This window comes from Odontesthes bonariensis, chromosome 10, assembly GCF_027942865.1.
Source record: "Odontesthes bonariensis isolate fOdoBon6 chromosome 10, fOdoBon6.hap1, whole genome shotgun sequence".
Classification (NCBI taxonomy): Eukaryota; Metazoa; Chordata; class Actinopteri; order Atheriniformes; family Atherinopsidae; genus Odontesthes; species Odontesthes bonariensis.
This window is the reverse complement of record NC_134515.1, coordinates 23,591,120-23,612,142: the sequence shown is the minus strand read 5'-3', so window position 1 is coordinate 23,612,142 and position 21,023 is coordinate 23,591,120. Positions and strand designations below refer to the sequence as shown.

The following is a 21,023-nucleotide window of genomic DNA, read 5'->3' as shown; positions in this document are numbered from 1 at the left end:
GCAGGCACCTTTTGACTGCGAAATTCAATTTACCACAACTTTCGGACAGTGTGAAAGTAGCACTGATGGCATCTCCATCCATCAACAGTTACTTTTATTCAGCCCGCTGACTTCACATACGTTCCAGCCTAGATCCACTGACTGTCATCCACTGTAAATGATGAGTAAGCTAGAGTCACAAACAGGCGCAGGTGCTTCAAATGTCTTTAAAGGTCTCGTACAGGTGCCTCTTTTTTAGCAGGCAATTGATGCAAATCAGCATTGGTTGCTGCAGGAGTCTGGGGCGTCATGCTATGAAAAGTGTTGAAACTTTTAATCAGATCTGATTCTCCGTACACCTACAAATAAGAAGGATAACTGATACAAGAATTTCTATCTTAAAATCACCCAGGAGTGCATAGACACTCTTGGATAGATAGTGTGAATGTCAGGTAGAGATAATTATGTGCACCTGGGATTTAGTGTAGCAAAAAGATGTACAGAGTATTTCCCTCCTGTAGGCCGGAAATTAGGGGAAGTTGTCAGCTTATGTAGCTAGCTGTTTGAATGGCATTTGTGCTCTTTATTTACTCACATTATTTGCCGTGGTGACTTCATTATGTGCAACTAAATGTCGCCAAATATGACTAATTGGAAACTATATTCATCATTTACTTGAAGCAAACATCAGGCAGCTGTGCAGATCTTTAAAGCAGAGTGTGTTTCTGTGTCTTGCAGAATTGGGCGTGATTGCACTTTTGTATGTGAATCATTGTCTTCCTCAAGGAAGCTTTTAAGTTTCAAAGATGTAATCAACCTTTAAGAGGCTTTCAGAGGCTGTGATGGATTCAAAGTGATGCACTGTTTACTTCAGAGTAACGTGTAATGATTATTTTAATTTGCATTTATCTGCCACTACTGTGGATTAATTTGTTCATTAAAATGGAAATGATTGTCATAATGTCAGTTAAATAGGATGTAATGAAATCTGTTATTTTGTCCAACAATTACTCATAAACCAAAACGTAATTCCATTTACTCTGTCATGAGGGAAAAAAAAGCTGCAAATCTGAAAGGAAAAGTTAGAAAAGTGTCCTACCAATCAGTTAATGTTACTGTAAACCAAGAAAATATGTTTTCACGACTCTTTTTGAAATAAATAAATATAATCTCTTTTTTTTCTATGGTTAGAAACTTTTCCATAGTCTATTGTGACATCAGCAGCTGATGTCAATTAAACCTTCTGTTGCTAGTAGCAACTTCTCCTGACAGTTTGCTGAGATTAATCACAGCTTAACTGACATTGCTATGTGCACCCTTTTGTTAACTGCAATCGGTGACTAATACTGTCATCTCATATGTACTCGCTCCCTGAAACGTTAGACGCACTCCTTTTATACTGCAGTGGCCCTGAGAGCTCTGTGAAATGTCAGTTATGTACAAGAAAAGAAAAGAAAAGAAATAAAAAAGTCCAAATATATAATACAAATTTTGAAATATAACCTATTACAAATATGTTGCAGAGGTAACGGCAAATACATGAAATGATATCTGAATTATAAAATCAGAAACTCAATGTCAACTTCATGAATTACCATGGCAGCCTATTTTTTTTTTCAAAATTCCGTACACATGTTGTCAGATTGTATTTTGTATTGTGTAGTGTTTGCACTGTCACTGTTACAGTGCAATTGGTTGTTGATTTGTCATCCCCCCCGCTCTAATCTGTTTTTTTGATTTGTCAACTAACCTTGTTGGGTAAAAGGCCTAAAGAATAGCATTTGCTGTTGAAATGTCAGGATAAGGTGGTAATAGAATAAATGTTCTAAGAATCATTAAACTCATTTTACTCTGAAGTGTTAATGACAGCATATTTGACATAGTGTGTCATTACTGACACACTCCTTGGGTGCGTCTGTCTATTCTGTGTAATATATTTTGACAACGTCCTTGCTTGACTTATATTCTCTCAGCAAAAGGAAAAAAAAGAAGCACCAGCAGAGCCAAGAACAGGCTAGTGTCCTGTGTGAATTTGTCAGAATGTTTTGTTATTTGATAAAGGTCTGCTTTTCACTCTGTCTGCCAGTGAGGCTATAAAAAGTCGAGAGGAGAACAATAAGAATTGCAGTAAATAAATAAGGTTGCGGTGAATTAATGGTTCAGCACAGGATTCTGACTCAGAGAATTGGGTCTCCAGTCCCATGTGAAACTAAAAAACATTACATATTTCACTCTGTTTTTCAATCTATGGTTGACATTCATATGGTTTGTACATCATATGCCATCTCTTCCCCAAAAACTGGACACAAAAATGTTTGGAAGGTCCTCTGAGGTCAAACTGTGCAGAAGTTCAGTATTTTTTGCTTGGTTTCATTATGCAATAGTCATTGTGATTCTTTCTGTACCATCACTGAAACAGAGGCAGCATTCACCCTGCTGCTGTACTGGGAGCTGCTACAATGGGAGGACCGGCCTCTGAGGGATTTCCTCCACTACCCCTGTCAGACTGAGTGGCAACGCAAGGAAAACTTGAGTCGTAAAATCCTCCACTACTTCAACAAGGGCAAGGCAAGTGAATTTTTAAAACCTAGAGGGTTGTTTATTTTTCTTTTTGCCTAGTGGAGTTATGTGTAGACCGTGCCCTCTGTCCGGAGGATATTCTGATTAGGGAAGCAGTCTTAAAGCTACTCAGAACAGGGGCACCAGCTCAAACAACACAATCCTGAAATGTTCACAGAGGTTGCAGTCTCTTATGCCTCATGTTTGCTTTCATCTGCAGTGCAGCTGTCCCCAAGCGTAGTTAAATTTTCCCTCGTCAACTTTGGGAGTGAAGCAGAGTCTTCCTCAAAGTCTTCCTCTTTATCTTCCTTGAAGTTCTGAGTGCAGATATACCAGAATATTCTGTGATGGCAGAAATACGTAGGTCCTTTACAGAATTACAAGTATCAGAGCTACAGTGTAAAAAGATCATAGTAAGAAGCTACTTAGTATTATCAGACATGGAATTATTATATTTGTGTATATATAAGCTACACATGAATGTGAATATTGAAGTTCAGTTTCTGTTTTGATCTGTTTTGAGTAGTAAGATCTAAAGCTGAATCTTAAAAATGTTAAATCATTGTATCCATGATGTATGTAGCCATCTAGAATTCCTGGAATAAATCACAGATACATTTAAACTCTGAAATCATCATAGAATTAAAAAGGTTTAGCATTTGTGCATGCCACAGTACTTCTCAGTGAGGATCAGCTATCAGCTCAAATGTGATTTAATTTCCCGAAACACTCCTCCATGGTTGGTATTCGTCCTCAAAATTAAATCAGTTGTCTGGTCGCTGCGCTTTGGGGAGGAGAATGCCCCCTGGACACTGGGAGCAGCTGAAAAGGAATAAAAGTGGCCTCTTTCATTCATTTCTTGTCATCTTCATTCTTTATCTTTTACTGCCTTTAACTGTCCTGTAAGTGCGAAGAGTCCGATTGAACCATTTGTTAAAGTTTATCAATGAAAAACAGAAGACCATAGCTGTTTAAACAGCAAGTTGCATGTTGGTGCCTCCAGTGAATTGTTAAAAATAACAAAAAAAAGCAAACGCTAACCCTAATCTTCTCATTACAATGCAATGATCTGCCAGGAAACCTTGGGTCCTGGGATTCACGTGGCTAATACAGCATACAGTAAACCAACCACACATCCACTGAAGGTCAGCATTATTATTGATAGTTAATGCGCTGACCTTATTGTGCAATATTTTTGAGACACAGTTAGTCCTAAGGATAATCGATGTAAAAACCCTTTACTGCTAATGATAAGCATTACTTTTAAAGGCAGACCGTTAAAAGTCACTACCACCCTCTGATATTAAGTGTGGCAAAGCAGCAAAAATTTACTCTTGATTATCCGTCCTCACTCAGTAAAACTGATAAAACATTGCAATTTAAGTACAAATACTGTATATTCCAAATGCAAAATATGATATCAGGAAGACACCCATTCTCCAACTTGCTGTTTAAATCATGAACAAGGCACACACTATTCTTGCAAAGCAAAGTCTAAGGAAAGATTGACGTCACATTGGCCAGTGATCACACACTTTTTGAAGCTGGATTGAATTCCTCATGTTATTCTTAGCTTTGACCTTTGGAAAAATGAATATAATTCAGAAGGAAAACAAGACTTTTTAAAGTCCTATGATGTTCTTTCTTTTGCTTACTTCAATCATAATAGTGAATAGGGGTGATTTGACAACTAGTTTCATTCATAAAACTGAATACCGTATAACAGTTCTTGATATAAAGTTGTGTAATCTATAGTCTATACACCAAACAACACCTTTCTTATTCCCAAACAACAAACAAACAACAACTGAACTGAGACTAAGAGATTTTTTTCATTTCTATTATGATTTATCTGAATTACAAGTTTAATTTTTCCATTATCTCATTTCTGTGTGACTTTGCAGTGCTGGGAATATGGGATCTCACTCTGCCGGGAGCTGGCTTTCCAGTATGAGACCTTGTATGATTATCAGAGCCTCAGCTGGATTCGGGTAAGTAAAGTGTTGCTTGCTCCCTGTTTCTGCTGCTGTTATCAAACAAGCATCCTCTGTGATGCTGGAAGGTGAAATTTTCAGCTCCCCTTGTCATTTTCATGCTTTGTTCTGTGGTTCCTGTTAAAAAACAATGCCCTCATTACCTGAGCATGCACGTACTCAGCAGGAAAAAAAGAAGAAAAAAACAGCAATGTGAGTCATTAAATAATTATTTATCATGACTATTTTGGATTTTTATCTATGTGTTACAGAAAATGGAGGCAGCATACTATGACAACATCATTGAACAGCAGAGGATTGAACCAGAGTTCTTTAGAATGGGCTTCTATGGCAGGAAGTTTCCTTTCTTCCTCAGGGTAAGACTCTTCTGATTTAGCGTCACCTTGTCTGTCCTCACACTGAAGCAGTCAGGTGTGCAGCTCCACTTCTGTACTGTGGGACTGTTAAATTGCTAGGGCGAGCTGCAACTGTAACTCAACTAAACTGTGTTATAACCTTGCTCAGGGACAAAAAAAATCTTGGCACATTATCTTAAGCTATAAGAAAATACCCACTACATTGAAACATGTTATTATTTTTTTTTTTGTAAAATAATATTTTCTTTTTAAAAATAGCAAATTAAATGGCTGTGTCAAAGTCAACAGTGTTGCTCATAATGATGACCTTACAGAGTACTAAAAGGAGCAATGTTTCCAGAGATGTATAGTAATCAAGTAGAACTACTTCACTACTCTACTTAAGTACTAAAATGCTGCATCTGTACTCTATTGGAGTATTATTTTTTTCTCCTACTTCCACTTTTACTTCAGTACATATTTTCAATGAGTTTAGTACTTTTACTCCGATACATTTTTTATGTGCTGCATAGTTACTCGTTATTATAAACGCACACGCACACACATAAAAACGTACACTCATTCATGCACAAACACACCCACACGCATACAAACACGCAAACATACATATAAAAACACACACACAGAGACACACAAGCCTGCACACAGTTTAAGAAGGGGAAAACAATTTGATTTTCAAACTTTCGACTGATTTCTTTAATAACTACATTACACAATACTTTTACTTTTACTTTCAGTACTTGAGTAGTAATTTTAAAAATAAACTACTTGCAATACTTAAGTACAAAACATGTTTAATACTTTAGTACTTCCACTTAAGTACGGCGCTTAAAGAGCACTTCTACTTCTACTCAAGTCACTTTTTTGATAGAGCACTTGTACTTCTACTCAAGTCTGAATCGCTAGTACTTTATACATATATGACAGTTTCTGACTAGACCAATTGCCTGTCTCTGGGAAAGTGATACAAGTCCACATAACTACGTAAGTGATACTTCCTTTACTTGTGCTTCGTCTCTGAACAAAGTACAATGAATTTTACGTCTGTTGTCTCAGTAGACAGATAAACTGATAAACAAATAACCCTGAAAGTGTCTGAAATCATCACATCAGTCCGTTACTCCAAGCTTAACAGAGCTATATAGTGACTTCGAGTTCACTGTTGTGCTGTCTGGCAGATCACTCTCACTGCTCTCGTGTGTTCATCAGAAAGCTACTGTGTAGAGTTGCAACGCTTACTCTGAAGCTCTAAAAATGCATTGTGAATGACTTGTTTCACACAAAACAACAGTCAGATAGACACAGTTAAATACTGGCTGGAGAGCTGGATATATTTTGACAGGGAGCTAAAATGAGAATAAGTTTAGAATTTTTTTTTAATTAATTTAGTTAGATTAAGATCAGATCAGATTTATTGGTCATGCATACATGCATACACACGGAATTTGTTGGTTAACACAAACATAAAGTACAACTATTTCGTATGTATCATCCTATTGATTTAAACGTGATAGTATCACAGGTTTTTGTTCATAACAGCTTTTGAAAAAAATGTCAGTTCATGCAAGACTCTTTCAAGACTGCACTGGAAGTAATATTCCAGTGCATGTTTTCCAGTTTATCTTCTCAGCCTAAAACTGCTGCAGTAATCCTACTAATACTAAAACAGCTAGTACTGCCAGTGTTGAAATAACTGGAGTACTGCAGGGTTTGCATGTATCTGTCAGTTTTGAATGTGTGTTTTCTTCCTCTTTCTGCAGAACAAGGAATTTGTCTGTCGTGGTTATGACTATGAACGGCTAGAGGACTTCCAGCAAAGGATGCTGGGGGAATTTCCACAGGCCATCGCCATGCAGCACACCAACCAACCAGACGACACCATTCTGCAGAGCGATGCACAGTGTATCCTGATGGTTTCATAATTACCAAAACCACAAGTTATGACGTGTCGGGATACATTTGAGAAATTGTTGCCTAATGGGATAAATTGATGATGACTGATTATTCCCTGTCAAATAGAAACTCTCAACTTAACTTTGGGGTTGATTTCCAGAGTCAGACAGTAAAAGCAAATTCTCTCTGTAAGCATTTTCCTCTATCCGGTTCTTCCTCCTGTGTGAATATGCATGTACATTTGACTTGTCTGTCACTTCCTTGACACATGGCATCTAGACTTGCAGATCTATGCGGTTACTCCAGTGTCAGACATCTCTGATGTGCCTCAGCTGGAGCGTGTGCCTGAGAGGATCAAGAGTTTCTACCGCATAAACAATGTCAGCCGCTTCCACTATGACAGGCCTTTCCACAAGGGGCCCAAGGATCGTGAGAATGAGTTCAGGGTACGGCGTGGAAGCAGCGCAACTCTCACAGATTTTCTCACAAGAACATTTCATTCAATAGTAACACTTTGAAAACTTGAAACTAGATAAGAGTCTTTGACTAAAATCTTCCGATTTACAAAATATTTTTCTGAAATTAACCAGGTTTCTGATCATTTGTGTGTTGTTGTTTTTTTTCTATTTCTCACCATATCAGCAACTGAGTCTCTCTCTGGCACATGTCTGTGACTTTATCCTGCAACATCATGGTTAATCTTGCTTGATAATCACAACTCACATTGTTGTGATTTATTTGCTCAATAATTCTGTGTAATTCGTTGTAATTTAATCTAAATCATGTTTTTCTAAAATCTTTCCACTTTGGATTCCACTACAACTAAAGAAAACCACCAGGGCTTTAGAGGCTTGGACCCGACTTGATATTGATGTTTTTTTTTTTTGACACACTAACCCAAATATGGAATTGGATCACACACAGTGTAGAGGAGTAGCATGTAGGTCTACAACACTTCAGTCTACAACACTTTTTTTTTAGGTGTCATTTTGCCTGCCTGCTTATTTATACATGATACACTAGGTCATGTTGACTTTAGTAGATGTTGATAGAAGAAAAATGGAGCTCAATTTCTTTCTCCGCATGTTTAACAGAGTCTGTGGATTGAAAGAACAACCTTGATCCTGTCTCGTCCTCTCCCCGGGATCTCCCGCTGGGCGGAAGTGGAGAGGAGAGAAGTGGTGAGGAGCATTTTTCCTAATGAGGGTTGTTTGCGAGTCTGTTTTGTCAAAGCCCCCTGACCCCAGATCAACTCTAGATTAAATAATGCATTGTTGCATACATACACATGCTTGATACTCCCATTGTATTACAATCTTAAGTGAGTATTTATGTATATTTATTTTCAGGTGGAGGTGAGCCCTCTGGAGAATGCCATTTACGTTGTTGAGAATAAAACCCAGGAGTTGCGGACTTTGATCAGCCAGTACCAACATAGACAGCATCATGGCAACATCAACTCGCTCAGCATGTGCCTCAATGGCGTCATAGATGCTGCTGTGAATGGAGGCATCGCCAGATATCAGGAGGTACCGCTGTAGGGCAAGGAAGGGAGGGAGGAGATCAGAAATGATGAATGATGAACTCAGGTTGTGAGAAATCTTTGTCTTTTGTGTGATCCTCTATAACAGGCCTTCTTTGATAAGGACTACATTAGCAGTCACCCGGAGGATACAGAGAGGATCACGCATCTGAAGGATCTCATGCAGGAGCAGGTCCGACTGAGCTTAAAAAGTGAAACAGTCGTGGAACTGCTCGGTCAACATAAAGTCACGAGACTGAAAAAAAACTTTTATTTACTGCTGTCTCATCTTTGTTCCAACAACAGGTGCATATTCTCGGTGTTGGGCTGGCTGTTCACGAGAAACTGGTGCATCCGGAGATGCGTCCTCTGCACAAAAAGCTGGTAGATCAGTTCCACATGATGAGGACAGGTTTACACCATGTAAGTGGACCACATGTGACTCAGATTTTCATGTGCTTGTTTGGACTGTGTTCTCAACATAGACTTTATGCAAGTAGCTTGATGCAAATCACGTCACCGATTCCTGTGATAGTTTGTTTTTATTTAGCTGTCATTATATCGTTGAGAAAAATAATAAAATATATGGTTCTAGTTGACAAACAGGCACACTGCCACTTTTACAGAAAGCAATGTGTCTCACTGCATCCACAGATGTGCATAGGTCAAAGTATGTTTTTTTAAATGTGGTAATATCATTACATGTGTGAACGGTGTAAATATTCAGAGTAGTATATGGTTGGGTCCCAGCAGTCTGTCCCCAGCATGGATCGGTTCGGCCCAGCAGGCTGCTCAGGGGTTAACTCTCCCAGAGGCATCCTTTCGTCCCACAACCACATGAGCCCTGAGAGTGTACGCCTCATACACAGACACAGGTCAGTCACACACAGTGATATATCTGTAGTCAAATGAAAAATAACAGTAATTGCTTAAACTCTGCCATGAAAAAAGGATTTTACGATCTGAAACATTGTCTCTGTCCTGCAGTCCTCTGAACTTGCAGGGTTCGATCCGTCATTCATCCTCGTCCCTGTCCTCTCACACGTCCAGTGAGGCAGGAAACCTTGTCATAATGACGGACGGTCTGATGGGGGAACACCCTGAGGAGGCAATGCACATGCAGGTAGGAGTCAAAGATACGATGTTGTGGACATAGTGTGACTTATTATGATCTGGATTGTGCAACTTATGTGAAAACTGGCCTTTTCAAGATGTAAACATGGATATAACTCTTACTTTTAAAAAGTGCCTTGTTGTCTACGTAAGTTATTCATGTAGTTATTCAGATAGTTCTGATAATTTTGGGATATACCATCTTTTTCAGCCGAGCCCCTCCTCCTCCAGCCTGAGCTCAATCCGCTCCAACTCCTCCCAGATTATCAACTCTGCTCCGTCGAGTGCAAGAGGTAAGAAACCCTTTCACTGACTGAAGTACTTTGTACTGAGCCTCCTCCTCCATATATATTCAGAGTTTTCCCCATTCCCCGTGAATTATGAACTCTTCAGGGTAACAGCTGAGTAAAAATCTGCAGTTTTTGGACGAGAAGACATCTTTGTCAGAGTTGGGATATTTTTTTTAACAGAGAATGCTATACCTCTGTGACTTTTCTGTGTGCAGGCTCTCCATCTTTGCCAGATAAGGCCAAACACAACCGAGAAGTTATGATCCTCTTGCCGTCTCACCGTGAGAGGGCCAACAACTCTATGTACTACAGCATGGCAGAGAATGGACAGGTAGGGCAGATCTACATTGTTATAATTGACTTTGAAAATTGTATTAAATGCTGGTTTGAAAATACTGTACATTATAACTTTGAAGGTGTTTTTCATTGGAGTTTGTCATATATAAAAGTAATCCGGCTTTTTTTTTTCCTTTTTTTTTTTCTTTCTTTTATCAGAATAATCACATGCAGCGTGCCTTACTTCAACAAGTTAGCCCCTGTAAGCCTTGTGCTGATCCTCATATGAATCTACCAGAGAAAGGTGACTCCCAAACGAGGTGAAATATTAACAAGGACATGAGATGTTTGTGGCTCGTTTACATGTTTTTGTTCCCCTTCCAGTCTTTCCCAACGCTCCCAGCAGCTGGAGTCTGGATGGAGAGAACAGGGAGCAGATTTCCTATATGTCGGCTTCTACTGGAGGGGTGATCATGCCCCCTGTCCCACCCAGATCTTTCCCACAAGGTACTCATCTCACCTCACAGTTACGTCTTTACATTTTGGATTAATTTCATTTACTTGCCCGAGCAACTGATTAATGCGGCCCTTACAGAAGCTGCTAGCTGGTTGCAAAACCAAGTTTAAAAATGAAAAAAATCTCTTTATTTCAACAAGAGTTTTCTCCAGATTTTTACGATTCTTTATGTGACTGTCTTCACAGGACATTTCATGATGCACTGTGATGCATTTCACCATCAGAATAGTGACCCTCCTCCCACCCTGCCTGTTAGATCTCTCCGAAAGGTACCATCATAAGAGATTTGGGATTTTTGCTTTTGGGTCAGACTGTGAAATTGTGACATACAGCTATGCTTTGCCTTATCTAGTACACTGCTGCACAATTAAGACGAAAGGTAACATATATGACAGTTCTAAATCTAAATAAAGAGGAGCTTGCTAAACCAGTGAGATAACTAAACACTTCCAGTAATTTTTTGGTAAGACCAACACATCTGCTTGGAGGAATTTTGGCCCATTCTTCTGTGCAGAGCACTTTAAACTCTCAAATGTTGGTTGGTTTCTACAGATTAACTTCCCACTTCAGGTCTTTCCAAAACATTACTGTTGGATCCAAGTTATTCTTCATTCTTTCTTTGGTAAAATAGAACATGCCTCTCTACATGTTAAAGGGTCCTTGTGAAAGATACTCGACTCTGTCAGTGCGGAGCCCTCTCTTTACTCTCTTGTAGAGAAAGAAGTGCTGCACATAAAATATAGTCCAAATATTGATTAGGAAGTGCAAAACGTGTGAATAATGTAAATGAAAGAATAATTAAAGAGCTTTGCAGAAACTAGTTAAGCTTAAAACACATTCTATAAGTTTGGACCATTTACATTATTTCTTTCTAATGTGCTGATATCATTCAAAATTCAATGTTTCATTAATAATTCAAACACACATACACACGCAAATACTGCATATGTGAAACCAGCTTAAAGACTGCTTAAATTAGTGTTGTTGTGAAACAGTTCTGTTGAGCGAAACTTGACTTACATTGAATTATTTCTGTCTCTCCAGTCTCCTCTGCACCCAATCCCTGGCTCCCCCACCAGTCCTCAGTCAGCTCTGGGTGGCAGCAACTCAACTCTGTCAGGCAGCGCCAGTAGTGGCGTCTCTTCCCTAAGTGAGAGTAACTTTGGAGGTCAGTATCCTGACCCCGGTCCAATCAGGAATGATGCCTTGGAGCCTCTTCCTAGTCATCTGTGGTCCCCTCCTGATGAATACCTGGCCTCTCCCTACCTACACATCCACTACGGTGGAACAGAGATCGACTCCATGGACCCAGTCCGCCCTTTCCACTATCGCAGCCCTGCTTCGCATCCACACACTCACGTGCATCCTCACACTCACGCCCACCCGGGACTGGACAGCCACTCCCATGGGCCGCCACCTCACCACCACGCTCCCACTCACGGCCCTCATCACATCCCTTACCGCCGGCCGCAGCCTCCAGCGGTGCCACCCAAACCGTACTTGAGAGAGGGCTGCATCCCTGAGGAGGAGCTGCCACCTCAGCCCATCCCTCTGCCCCGTAGGATCTTCCACTCCCCTCATGGCCACAGAGAGGACCAGGGGAAACACCCCTGGGAGCAGTGCATAAACGAAGAGCACGAGGAGGCCCAGTGATGGGGAGGCTCCAGTTAAATTCAATTTAGAGCTATCTTGTCCTTCATTTGCACTGAGTTAACAGAGCAGCTACAGGAAGAGTTTGACGTGAAGGGTGTTGTCAGCTGACCCTTGTTGCTGTGCTTTTTAATGTCAGTGCATATGAAAGAAAGAAACTAAGGAGTGAATCTCCACGATGCTACAGATTGAGGCAGAACTGCCGTCACTGCTTCACGTGGCCTCTTAAATATGATCATAAGAATAACATTTACCGAACAATGAGACAGAATCCCTTTGTTCAAAGATTTATATTGATTGTACACAACTGTTCAACTAGTTTGTGAGCATGTTTTTTTTTTCATTTGAGAATAATATGGCAACAGTTTTGTGAAACATTACAACCACGATCCCAGCCAACATGATGATCGGTGCAGTATCAGCGCTGAACCCCCTCCAGTTTGCTCCTCATTTCATTCTCACAACAAAGAAACTGTAGAAGGTGACCATTCACAGTAAAGTGACTTCTCTGCTTTAAATGCTTCATATATATCGATATTTTTTTTTGATAAATTTACTACATTACAGCGTTTTCAAAGGCTTACGCCCATTATGTTTTTCAAAAACACTGTTAAGTGCTCCTTAATAGTGAATCATATCAAGTAGTGCACTGTACGATGTGTTGCTGCTGGGCTGTCATGGATTGCAGGTCTCTAAGGTTGAACCTGCATCTATCCACTTGGGCTGACGCTTCAAGGGACATGAACAGTCACCGATGATTTCCCATCCGTACTATGTGTATGGAAACCTACATGAATGTATCCAGATGAGATGTTCTACTTGTACTGCATAAGCTGCAATCCGTTTATTTTTTGTTTAAGTGCTTTACTTTCAATCTCTGTAACGAAAAAAAAGGAAAAAAAAAAGGATCTATTTTTGTCTTTTATGTGGCAAAGATATCTGAAGAGGAATGAGAGCTTGTTGTAGACCACGGATGTTAACTGAGGACAGTGACAGACACATCCCACACCTGTCAGCTTTCATGTTCATGGCGAATGAAGAGCGAGGACTCCACTTCACACCTCAACCTACTGCTGGACACTCAGAACACCAACACCACTCTCTCGATGTCTGGTTTTCCCTCCATCGTTCTCTTTCCCTGTGCGGCTGTCAGGTCATGTTAAGCAGTGAGTGCTGAACCTGGACTGAGGATTCGGTCATGGAGCCAACACAGACAGTGTCGGAATCGCCTACCTGCCTTAAGTGCACTCAAATGCAGTTTGACCTCTCACCTGGACTGTGTGAAGTTCATTTAGCGACAGCTATGTTCAATTGGTTCACTGTACGCTCCATGAAGGAAAAAAAAAGATATCTACCTAGTGATGTTTTTGTATAGTTTCATCATGCTTTTGGTTTCAGATTGCTGTTTGTTTTGTAGCTTTAATATTTCTTATCCTGCCTGCAGCTCTTTCTTAATCACCTTCTGTTGTTTGAAAACTGATGATGTGTTTCAGGAGAACGCTGAAGGATAGACCGACAGAGAGGTTTCCTTTTTTTTGTGGAGCAGAAAAACAGCACTGCTTATCGTCCTGTTGTTGGTTGGAAGGATATAGCTAATATTTTAACAATAACTTGTTTTCCTGGTTGTTTTTTGCAGGTGGATGCTTTGTGTTACTGTACATCAAGTTGTCAGCAGACTAGACAAGATCTATTTTTGTATGTGAGATCATCAGTTGTGTGAGCATATTCCAGATACTGACAGAAGGCCCAGGTACACGTACTGCATAGGCTGCTGTACTTTGTATGAAGATGAGGTTACTAAATGTACTTGTGAGTATCTGTTATGAGCTTGATAGCATAGAGGACAACTGGCAACTGAAGTGATACTCAGATTATAGGTACAATAGAATTTTTCAATGTAAATTCTGTTATTGTACATACAGCAGTATTGTGAAATATTTTTGAGAATTATTGCAGAAGCCCTAAAAAAGGTTTATTGTTGTTTTGTGTATATACATGTACTCCAGAGATCAATGTAATTGATAAATATCTATAATCAGTGTTTGGAAAAGGACAAATACATTAGACCGTGGCCGTCTCCACCATTCTTCTCATATAAATACTTTATACACTTTTCAATGTGCTTTCCTGTACATATGGTGTTAGCATGATCAAAAAGTGTTTGGTTGTAAAAGTGGTTTTCCTACTCCCATAACTGCTGTGGTATGGAATTCATTAACAATGCCAAACATTAAAGACAATCTTTTATCAGCTCCAATGCCTTCTCTTCACCTTTTCTGCCAAAGCAGTATATTATGTGGACACTAGAGGGTGCTGCTCGTCACTGAATGGCTGTCCATGACTTAGTCCCAAAGTGGTAAGAATGCAGATACTGGTGCTGTTTTAACTTTTCTGCAAGAGTTTATGTTTCTCTGTGTGTGTGTGTGTGTGTGTGTGTGTGTGTTAGGTTGAAAGGATTCTGAATGCCTCTCCTGAGGATGATGATGCTGCAGCATATGCAGTTATTTCATGTTAATAGCATTGCTGTGGATCCCTAAGTTTTCCTCAGCTCTCTCACTTTATGCTTTTTTTGTTTTTCCCTTCTCACAACTCCTCTGCCTTGGAGTCTCACTGTATCCTGTCCTAAGAGTACTCGTTGCACATAACAGCGTGTTATTTCGTATGGATCTTTGTACATGCACATTTACACCTATGACATGGAGGCTGGGATCTTGCCTCTACAGGGGTTGCATAATCCAATTCAGTAGTTATTGTTTGGGACACAAGAGCACAAGATGAAAAGCATTTCTCATGAATTCTGACAACAATGACAAGCTGTTTAGGAAGAAACCAAACCTGAATCTGGTGCTGTGTCTTCCTAGTGAATTCTGTATGTGCACCTGTGTTGGTACAATTTTTTGACCCGTAAATGTTTGTAAAAAAACACAATTATGAGACAGATACATCTGCCAGGAACCAAAGACTTTTAATAAATGAAACAATACTAATAAATAAGGATTACCAATATGCAGGTTCAAAACAAAATCCAACAAAACAGTCATAACACTGAAGTAAAGTACAGTACTATAGCACAGAATATTAAAAAAAGAAAAAAAACAACCCCAAAACAAACAAACAAAAAAAAGACACCCCTCGGACATTTACAAATTTCTTTTTTTTAAAAACTTCAAGAGGCAAACAGACATTGTATAAAAGCATCATACAGTAGAGCATTTGTCATCTGAGTACAATTTACAAATTTATTGAAGGATAAATATGTAGCTGATGTTTTACCTGAGATGCACATGTAAAAACTGTTTAACATGTATCTCTCAGGTGAAGTTCCAGCCCTTTTTTTTAAATGATCAAGAATAGTGATGAGGTGACGATGAAAGGGGTCCATCAATCATGGGAAACTCACAAATGATCTGTAATTGTAATTAACTTTAAATGGTGTCATCCGTTGGTCTCTGGTGATGCATCTTAGAATAAAAGTCAGGAGCATCTCTTCTGGCGAATATGGCTACATCAGGCGTTTGTGAGAGAACACTGCAGCTGTCCTTCAGACTCTCCGCACATTATCAGTAGGGAGCAAACTTCTGTCTCTCTGGCTTTTTGATGCAGTTGGCTGAGGAGATTTTGGCGGTGTAGGCAGCCAGAGTGGTGTGGGAGGGCGCTGCAGTGACGGCCACGGTGGGGGCGGGGCTGGACAGAGTCAGAAAGGGGACGCTCTTCATCCCAAGCAGCCCAGAGAGGGGCATGGCACCGTATGGTGTGCCCAGCATATGAGCTGGGGTCAGCGTGCCCATGGCAGCAAGGGTGGGTGCGGGGGAGGCACCAGGGGAGGCTGGCTGGGTGAAGGCCATGTTAAGGTCGACTGGAGTTGCCATGGTGGCTGCCTGGGAAGTGGATTTGGCTGTCTCTAAACTGATAGGAGAAAGGAAAACAGGGAGACATGGGCACAGGTCAGGGAATTAGAGGATTATGCTGTTGCTGCAACACTGGAGGAAGTTTCTGGAAAATTATCAGAGGGAATCACCACATGCACCAAAGAAGCCACTTAATTCTACTTAGTCTTAAATGGATACAACATTTTTTTGTGCTTCATTTCTGTTTCAGGAAATTGGGCAGATCTGCTCATGAAGATTTCTAAGAACACACTTTCAAAAACTTCAGTATCACTCTGCCGTTGCTGTCATAAGGCTGTTATTTAATGTAACTCACAGTTTTGTTGTGGGAAAATTAAAAGCGTCCATTTTTACCTCACCCCGACCTGGTGGTGAGGATATAATGCATTCACTTGCAGTTTTTCAGCATTCTCCAAAGTGTCTGTTTATGTAAGGATGCTCTTTATTTATGTGTATTTGGAAACTAATCATAAAAAGCATCGAGTGGCTGCAGAAATCCTCATCCCAGTCTTTTTTTCTATAAGGAAATCTCTATTAACACAAGGTACAACCAAACAAGAATAAGTGGCATTAAAAGAGAAATACAATACTTTGTTTTTGTTGAAAAATATAAAATCAATAACTTTCTCTAACTATAGAAGGAAGGACTTGGTTGTATGTAAAGAAAGACAGTTTTAATATTCTAATTCAATTTATACTCTTTTTTTGCTTCGCTCATTATTTATTTCTTGAATTGTATTGATTTATTTTTTATTAGTTAATTTTATGTCCTCTAGAATTCCATCCGTCCATTTTCTATACCCGCTTAATCCAACTGTCGGGTCGCGGGGGGGCTGGAGCCTATCCCAGCGGTCATCAGGCAAGAGGCGGGGTCCACCCTGGACAGGTCGCCAGTCCATCACAGGGCCACACAGAGACAAACGAGACAAACAACCACACACACGCTCACACTCACTCCTCAGGACAATTTTAGAGACACCAATTAACCTAACATGCATGTTTTTGGACAGTGGGAGGAAGCCGGAGTACCCGGAGAGAACCCACGCATACACGGGGAGAACATGCAAACTCCACACAGAAAGGCCCCAGCTGGGAGTTGATCTTCTAAAATTTTCAATGTAAATGACTGTTTTGGAAGATATTTTGATGCTTTGTAATACAATACAACACGGCTTTTCCCCATTCCCCAATGTACAGTTACAAGCAGCACAGGTCCATACCTCATTATGGCATGAGGGTTGACCTTTGACCCTTTTAAACTAATGTATTTCTCTGCTCCTGCAGCGGCTCATTAGATGGCTGCTCGTGTAACTGGGCCTTACCAGGAGGTAATGAGGTACTGGGCCAGGTTGATGCTGACCGGTGTTCCTGTGATGGTGACATGGCGGTCGCTTGTCCCGTCAAGCTGGCTACCGATCTTGATCTGAGCTCCTGACACCTGCCGGATCTCGTTGATCTTAGTGCCCTGGCGGCCGATGATTGAGCCAATCAGCTGCAAAGGAACAGAGGTGAGAGATCGGTCAGTTTGATGGAAGAACGAATAACTATGTAGTCGCAGTTCAATGGATTTTTACAACTGAACAAAGCTCTTTCTTATTATTGGATCTGTTATGCTGATGAAAGGGATTCTGGTGTCAACAGTACAGAAAAAAAACTGTGCTGCTGTTTAGCTGACCTATCGCAGACCATTTCAAATATTGCAATTACATTGCTTGTCTTCAGGTTTGGTCATCCATCATGCCTGTCAAATGCACTTTCTTTTACCCCCCCTGAGTCTCCCTTAATTGCAACAGTGTCCGCACCGCAAAAGAGACGAGAGAAAGCACATTTGCCTCTCATTAATCTGAGTAGCTAAAAGGTTATTGATTCCTCAGAGTGGTGATGACTTCCCAAACACACGCCAGCTAGATGCATCTCCACATTAATGGAAAACATAATGGGAAAATAACTGAAATACATAACACACAGTCCCGATGGCTTGAGTGTTCTCTCTGCTGAAAACAGATTAGACTATGACATGACTTTTATTGCATTCCAAAATACATTATCACTTTTGTTCTGCTTATGTTACACAATCTGGACCTCTGCCTATTAGTGACAATGGATATTTAGCAGAATCAGAGCTCATAGCCGCCTATCAGCCCAAGTGCAGGGTGTCAGGGGCTCAACGACAAGACTATGCTGCCAAATATATAGCAAGCACACAGACAGTGATGAAGTGTGCTGGAGGTTTAACAGAGGCTGACGTATACTGACGTACAGAATAACACACACGCAAACACAAAGTTTGTGCTGTCCTTGTCCTCTCTGCTTTTCACATTCCTTTCCTGGTCCACAATGTCCGAACAGTCGCAGCGACCTGGTTGGTCTGCCTGGCTATTATTGGCTCAGCAGTTTATTTGGGGGGAAGGGGGGGACACGGACAACAGCCAGTCTAAAGAGCAAGTCTGGAGACAATGGTTGCTACAGACCTCATATCTCTGATAACGTCTCTCCCCCACTGAGACCAAAAAATCTCCAGCAGCTGTCAATAGATACCAGCTGTCAACAGTTTGCTCACTTTGGTGTGTGTGACCTCAGACTGTTGTCATTTCCGTATGAACAACCTTAAAAAAAAAATTGTAAAAAGCTGAGCAAACCAGAGCTAAATATAAAACGCCGACATTTCACAGATGAGTATTTTTTCTAAGCACTCATTAACAGCAGCTCTGCACAGTGTTCCTGGTCCTCAACTGCACGCAGCCTAAATATTGTTGAGTTCCTGCTGAGGCAGTCATTTGAAAGGACATAGGAAGAGGGATGTGATAGTAAAGGGTGCAACCATTTTTCTTCCGGCTAAATCTTCCCTCTTCCGCAGAGGCGCAGCACAGTGCTGACTGGATGTAAGCAGTTTCTGAAAGCATCTGTGTGCGTGCATAAGCCTACTTCTGCGTTCAGTGTGTGAGCACAGAGCGGGATTGTGTGGTCGCTGCGTGGCCGGCCTAAGGGGGGACGGAAGGCCGAGGAGGCTCAGTCACGGCTGTAAGTCCTCTCTTCTGGAACAATGGCTGGAACTCACAGCTGTCCCTGTCATGCACGGCGCTAGGCTCCCTCTGATGCATTGTGCTGCTCGCAGTGTGGGGGTTTACGGGGAGAGGGTGGCTTCAGGCATTTTGGAAATGTTTGAGGCATCTGGCTATATCCTACATGTTGCAGTGAGACCTAAAGTAATAAATCCTGTTTCAGTTTTATTATTTTTTCTTAAACGCTGCTACAGTCAGCAAAGTCAAAATGATGTTTATTGCTGTTTTTTCGTTGCCAAAAAAAAAAAAAAAAAACGCAACCAAAGGAGTATTTTGCACCATCAAATATCAATGCACATTATTTGAAAATAGTCCAAAATGAGATCACTATTTAATCCTGCTTAAATAAGGCATTCTAAACACCACAATGTCCTTCATGGCATTTAAGCACTAGCCTTATCCTTTAATCTTTTGAGAAACATCTCATTCTTGTGAATGATTCTGGGTATGTGAGCTGAAGATTAAATTATAAATTATAAATGGCTTCATTAAAATTTTTTGTTTCTCTTTTTTTTTTCAGATGCTGTGAGCAGCTGGGGCAGCCATCAGTCTCAGACCGAACCAGCCGTTGGACTTATTATTTCATTGTGATTTCTGCTCTCAGATCCGAGTCTGTTCATGAAAGCGAGGCAGAGGCAAAGTAAAGAGGAAAAGGATCTTTCTCTGTTTTCTTATTGGCTGTTTTGACAGCAGACAGTCTCTAAGTAGGTCAGGGAACATGAGAGGATTTACTGATCACTCATGGGAGCCACTCTAAGACATTACAACTGCAGCCAACACAATGCTGCAAAAGGATCCATATCAGTTTGAAAACCCTTTAACCTTGGTTTCTTCAGAGGTTAGAATAATGAGGATAATTAGTAAGTTGCCGCCATGCCTTTCATCTCTTTTGAAGTCACACTGCAACAGCTTTGGAGTTGCAGCTAGTCACCTACATGTGAGATGAAGACGGGACAGGAAAATACTAAGATTGAAAATGCAAAGCCGAACATTACGTGTAGATTTTCCTTACATCATTGGGAATAAGCAGCTCCTGAGATGTCTGAGAGTTTGAGTCCATCCCTAATGAAAAAGAAAATACAAACATCAACTGAATAAAATTGACATGTCAGACATTTTAAATATTCTTTCAGCTGCTTTAGTTAGCTCAGCCATACAAACCCATCCTGACATGCTGGAAAAAAAACCCTTTCAGCAGAAAACTGCCAGATATAAAAAAGAAATTAATTTCCATTTTAATGGGCTGATGTTTAACATGGCGTTCATTCTGTACTTGTTCCCAGTTCTCTGACTCTGCAGAACATATCACTACACATAATAGTATCTCAAAATGGGAGGTATGAAGCCTTTTCTCCTCCCTCGTCACTGACAGCTCATAATCGGCACAGCTAATAACAGTGAGCCTTTACCCCTCACACCTGTGGGCAGCTTAAAAACTCATGAATGGTTCCAGATGGGGTGAAAAAATGCAGTGGTTGACTCTTGGAGCAAGTACAATGGAGTACAATCAAGAAATCCCTGACTAATATTACTGTACTCATACCAGGAATGATCGTGGGGGCAGGCTGGGCAATGGGACTCAGGCCTTGCTGCATCGACAGCTGATGCAGCTTGGCCAGCTGTAAAACAAAGAGGAAGAACACCGACTCAGTGACTCACTAAAACATTAACTTCTCATATTATGTTAAATTCTAATATTTCAACATGAACAGTCATACCTCTGAGTGTGGAATGCCGTATTGGTTTTGCAAAGTGTAGGCCTGAAAGAAAGCACCCTGCATTAGGCAAATTGGACCAATAAAAACGTCACACCCACGAGCAATAAATTTGCAGTGGCTTAATGAAAGTGCCTCACTATCAATACGTCTTTTTTTTCTAAATAACAGAAATGACACTGGCCACACTTTCACATAAGTAGATGCTCC

The 21,023-nt window shown here is 40.6% G+C and overlaps 2 protein-coding genes across 6 annotated transcripts in view; one reads left to right on the top strand and one right to left on the bottom strand.

Annotated features, from left to right (window-relative positions):
* The window catches only part of LOC142389717 (dedicator of cytokinesis protein 3-like), a 51,136-nt gene extending 36,730 nt beyond the window's left edge, over positions 1-14,406 (top strand). For 2 of the 5 annotated variants that reach the window (XM_075474707.1, XM_075474705.1), the window contains 17 exons: positions 2,399-2,547; positions 4,443-4,529; positions 4,784-4,888; positions 6,649-6,790; positions 7,061-7,227; positions 7,876-7,962; positions 8,131-8,310; positions 8,413-8,496; positions 8,610-8,726; positions 9,057-9,178; positions 9,291-9,426; positions 9,628-9,709; positions 9,922-10,037; positions 10,202-10,286; positions 10,367-10,489; positions 10,686-10,768; positions 11,544-14,406. In XM_075474707.1, the coding sequence (XP_075330822.1) occupies positions 2,399-2,547; positions 4,443-4,529; positions 4,784-4,888; positions 6,649-6,790; positions 7,061-7,227; positions 7,876-7,962; positions 8,131-8,310; positions 8,413-8,496; positions 8,610-8,726; positions 9,057-9,178; positions 9,291-9,426; positions 9,628-9,709; positions 9,922-10,037; positions 10,202-10,286; positions 10,367-10,489; positions 10,686-10,768; positions 11,544-12,152 (2,474 nt within the window). In that variant the 3' untranslated portion in view covers positions 12,153-14,406. Of the gene's footprint in view, positions 1-2,398; positions 2,548-4,442; positions 4,530-4,783; positions 4,889-6,648; positions 6,791-7,060; positions 7,228-7,875; positions 7,963-8,130; positions 8,311-8,412; positions 8,497-8,609; positions 8,727-9,035; positions 9,179-9,290; positions 9,427-9,627; positions 9,710-9,921; positions 10,038-10,201; positions 10,287-10,366; positions 10,490-10,685; positions 10,769-11,543 lie in introns of all 5 variants that reach the window. The other 3 variants (XM_075474706.1, XM_075474703.1, XM_075474704.1) reach the window with 2 other exon arrangements.
* A 689-nt stretch (positions 14,407-15,095) lies between these two features.
* LOC142389716 (poly(rC)-binding protein 4-like) overlaps positions 15,096-21,023 on the bottom strand; it is a 40,275-nt gene continuing 34,347 nt past the window's right edge. Inside the window, exons 10-14 of the mRNA XM_075474702.1 lie at positions 20,817-20,858; positions 20,642-20,717; positions 20,111-20,160; positions 17,359-17,528; positions 15,096-16,055 (exon numbers count right to left, since the gene is read on the bottom strand). Of these exons, the coding sequence (XP_075330817.1) occupies positions 15,710-16,055; positions 17,359-17,528; positions 20,111-20,160; positions 20,642-20,717; positions 20,817-20,858 (684 nt within the window). The 3' untranslated portion in view covers positions 15,096-15,709. The remainder of the gene's footprint in view (positions 16,056-17,358; positions 17,529-20,110; positions 20,161-20,641; positions 20,718-20,816; positions 20,859-21,023) is intronic.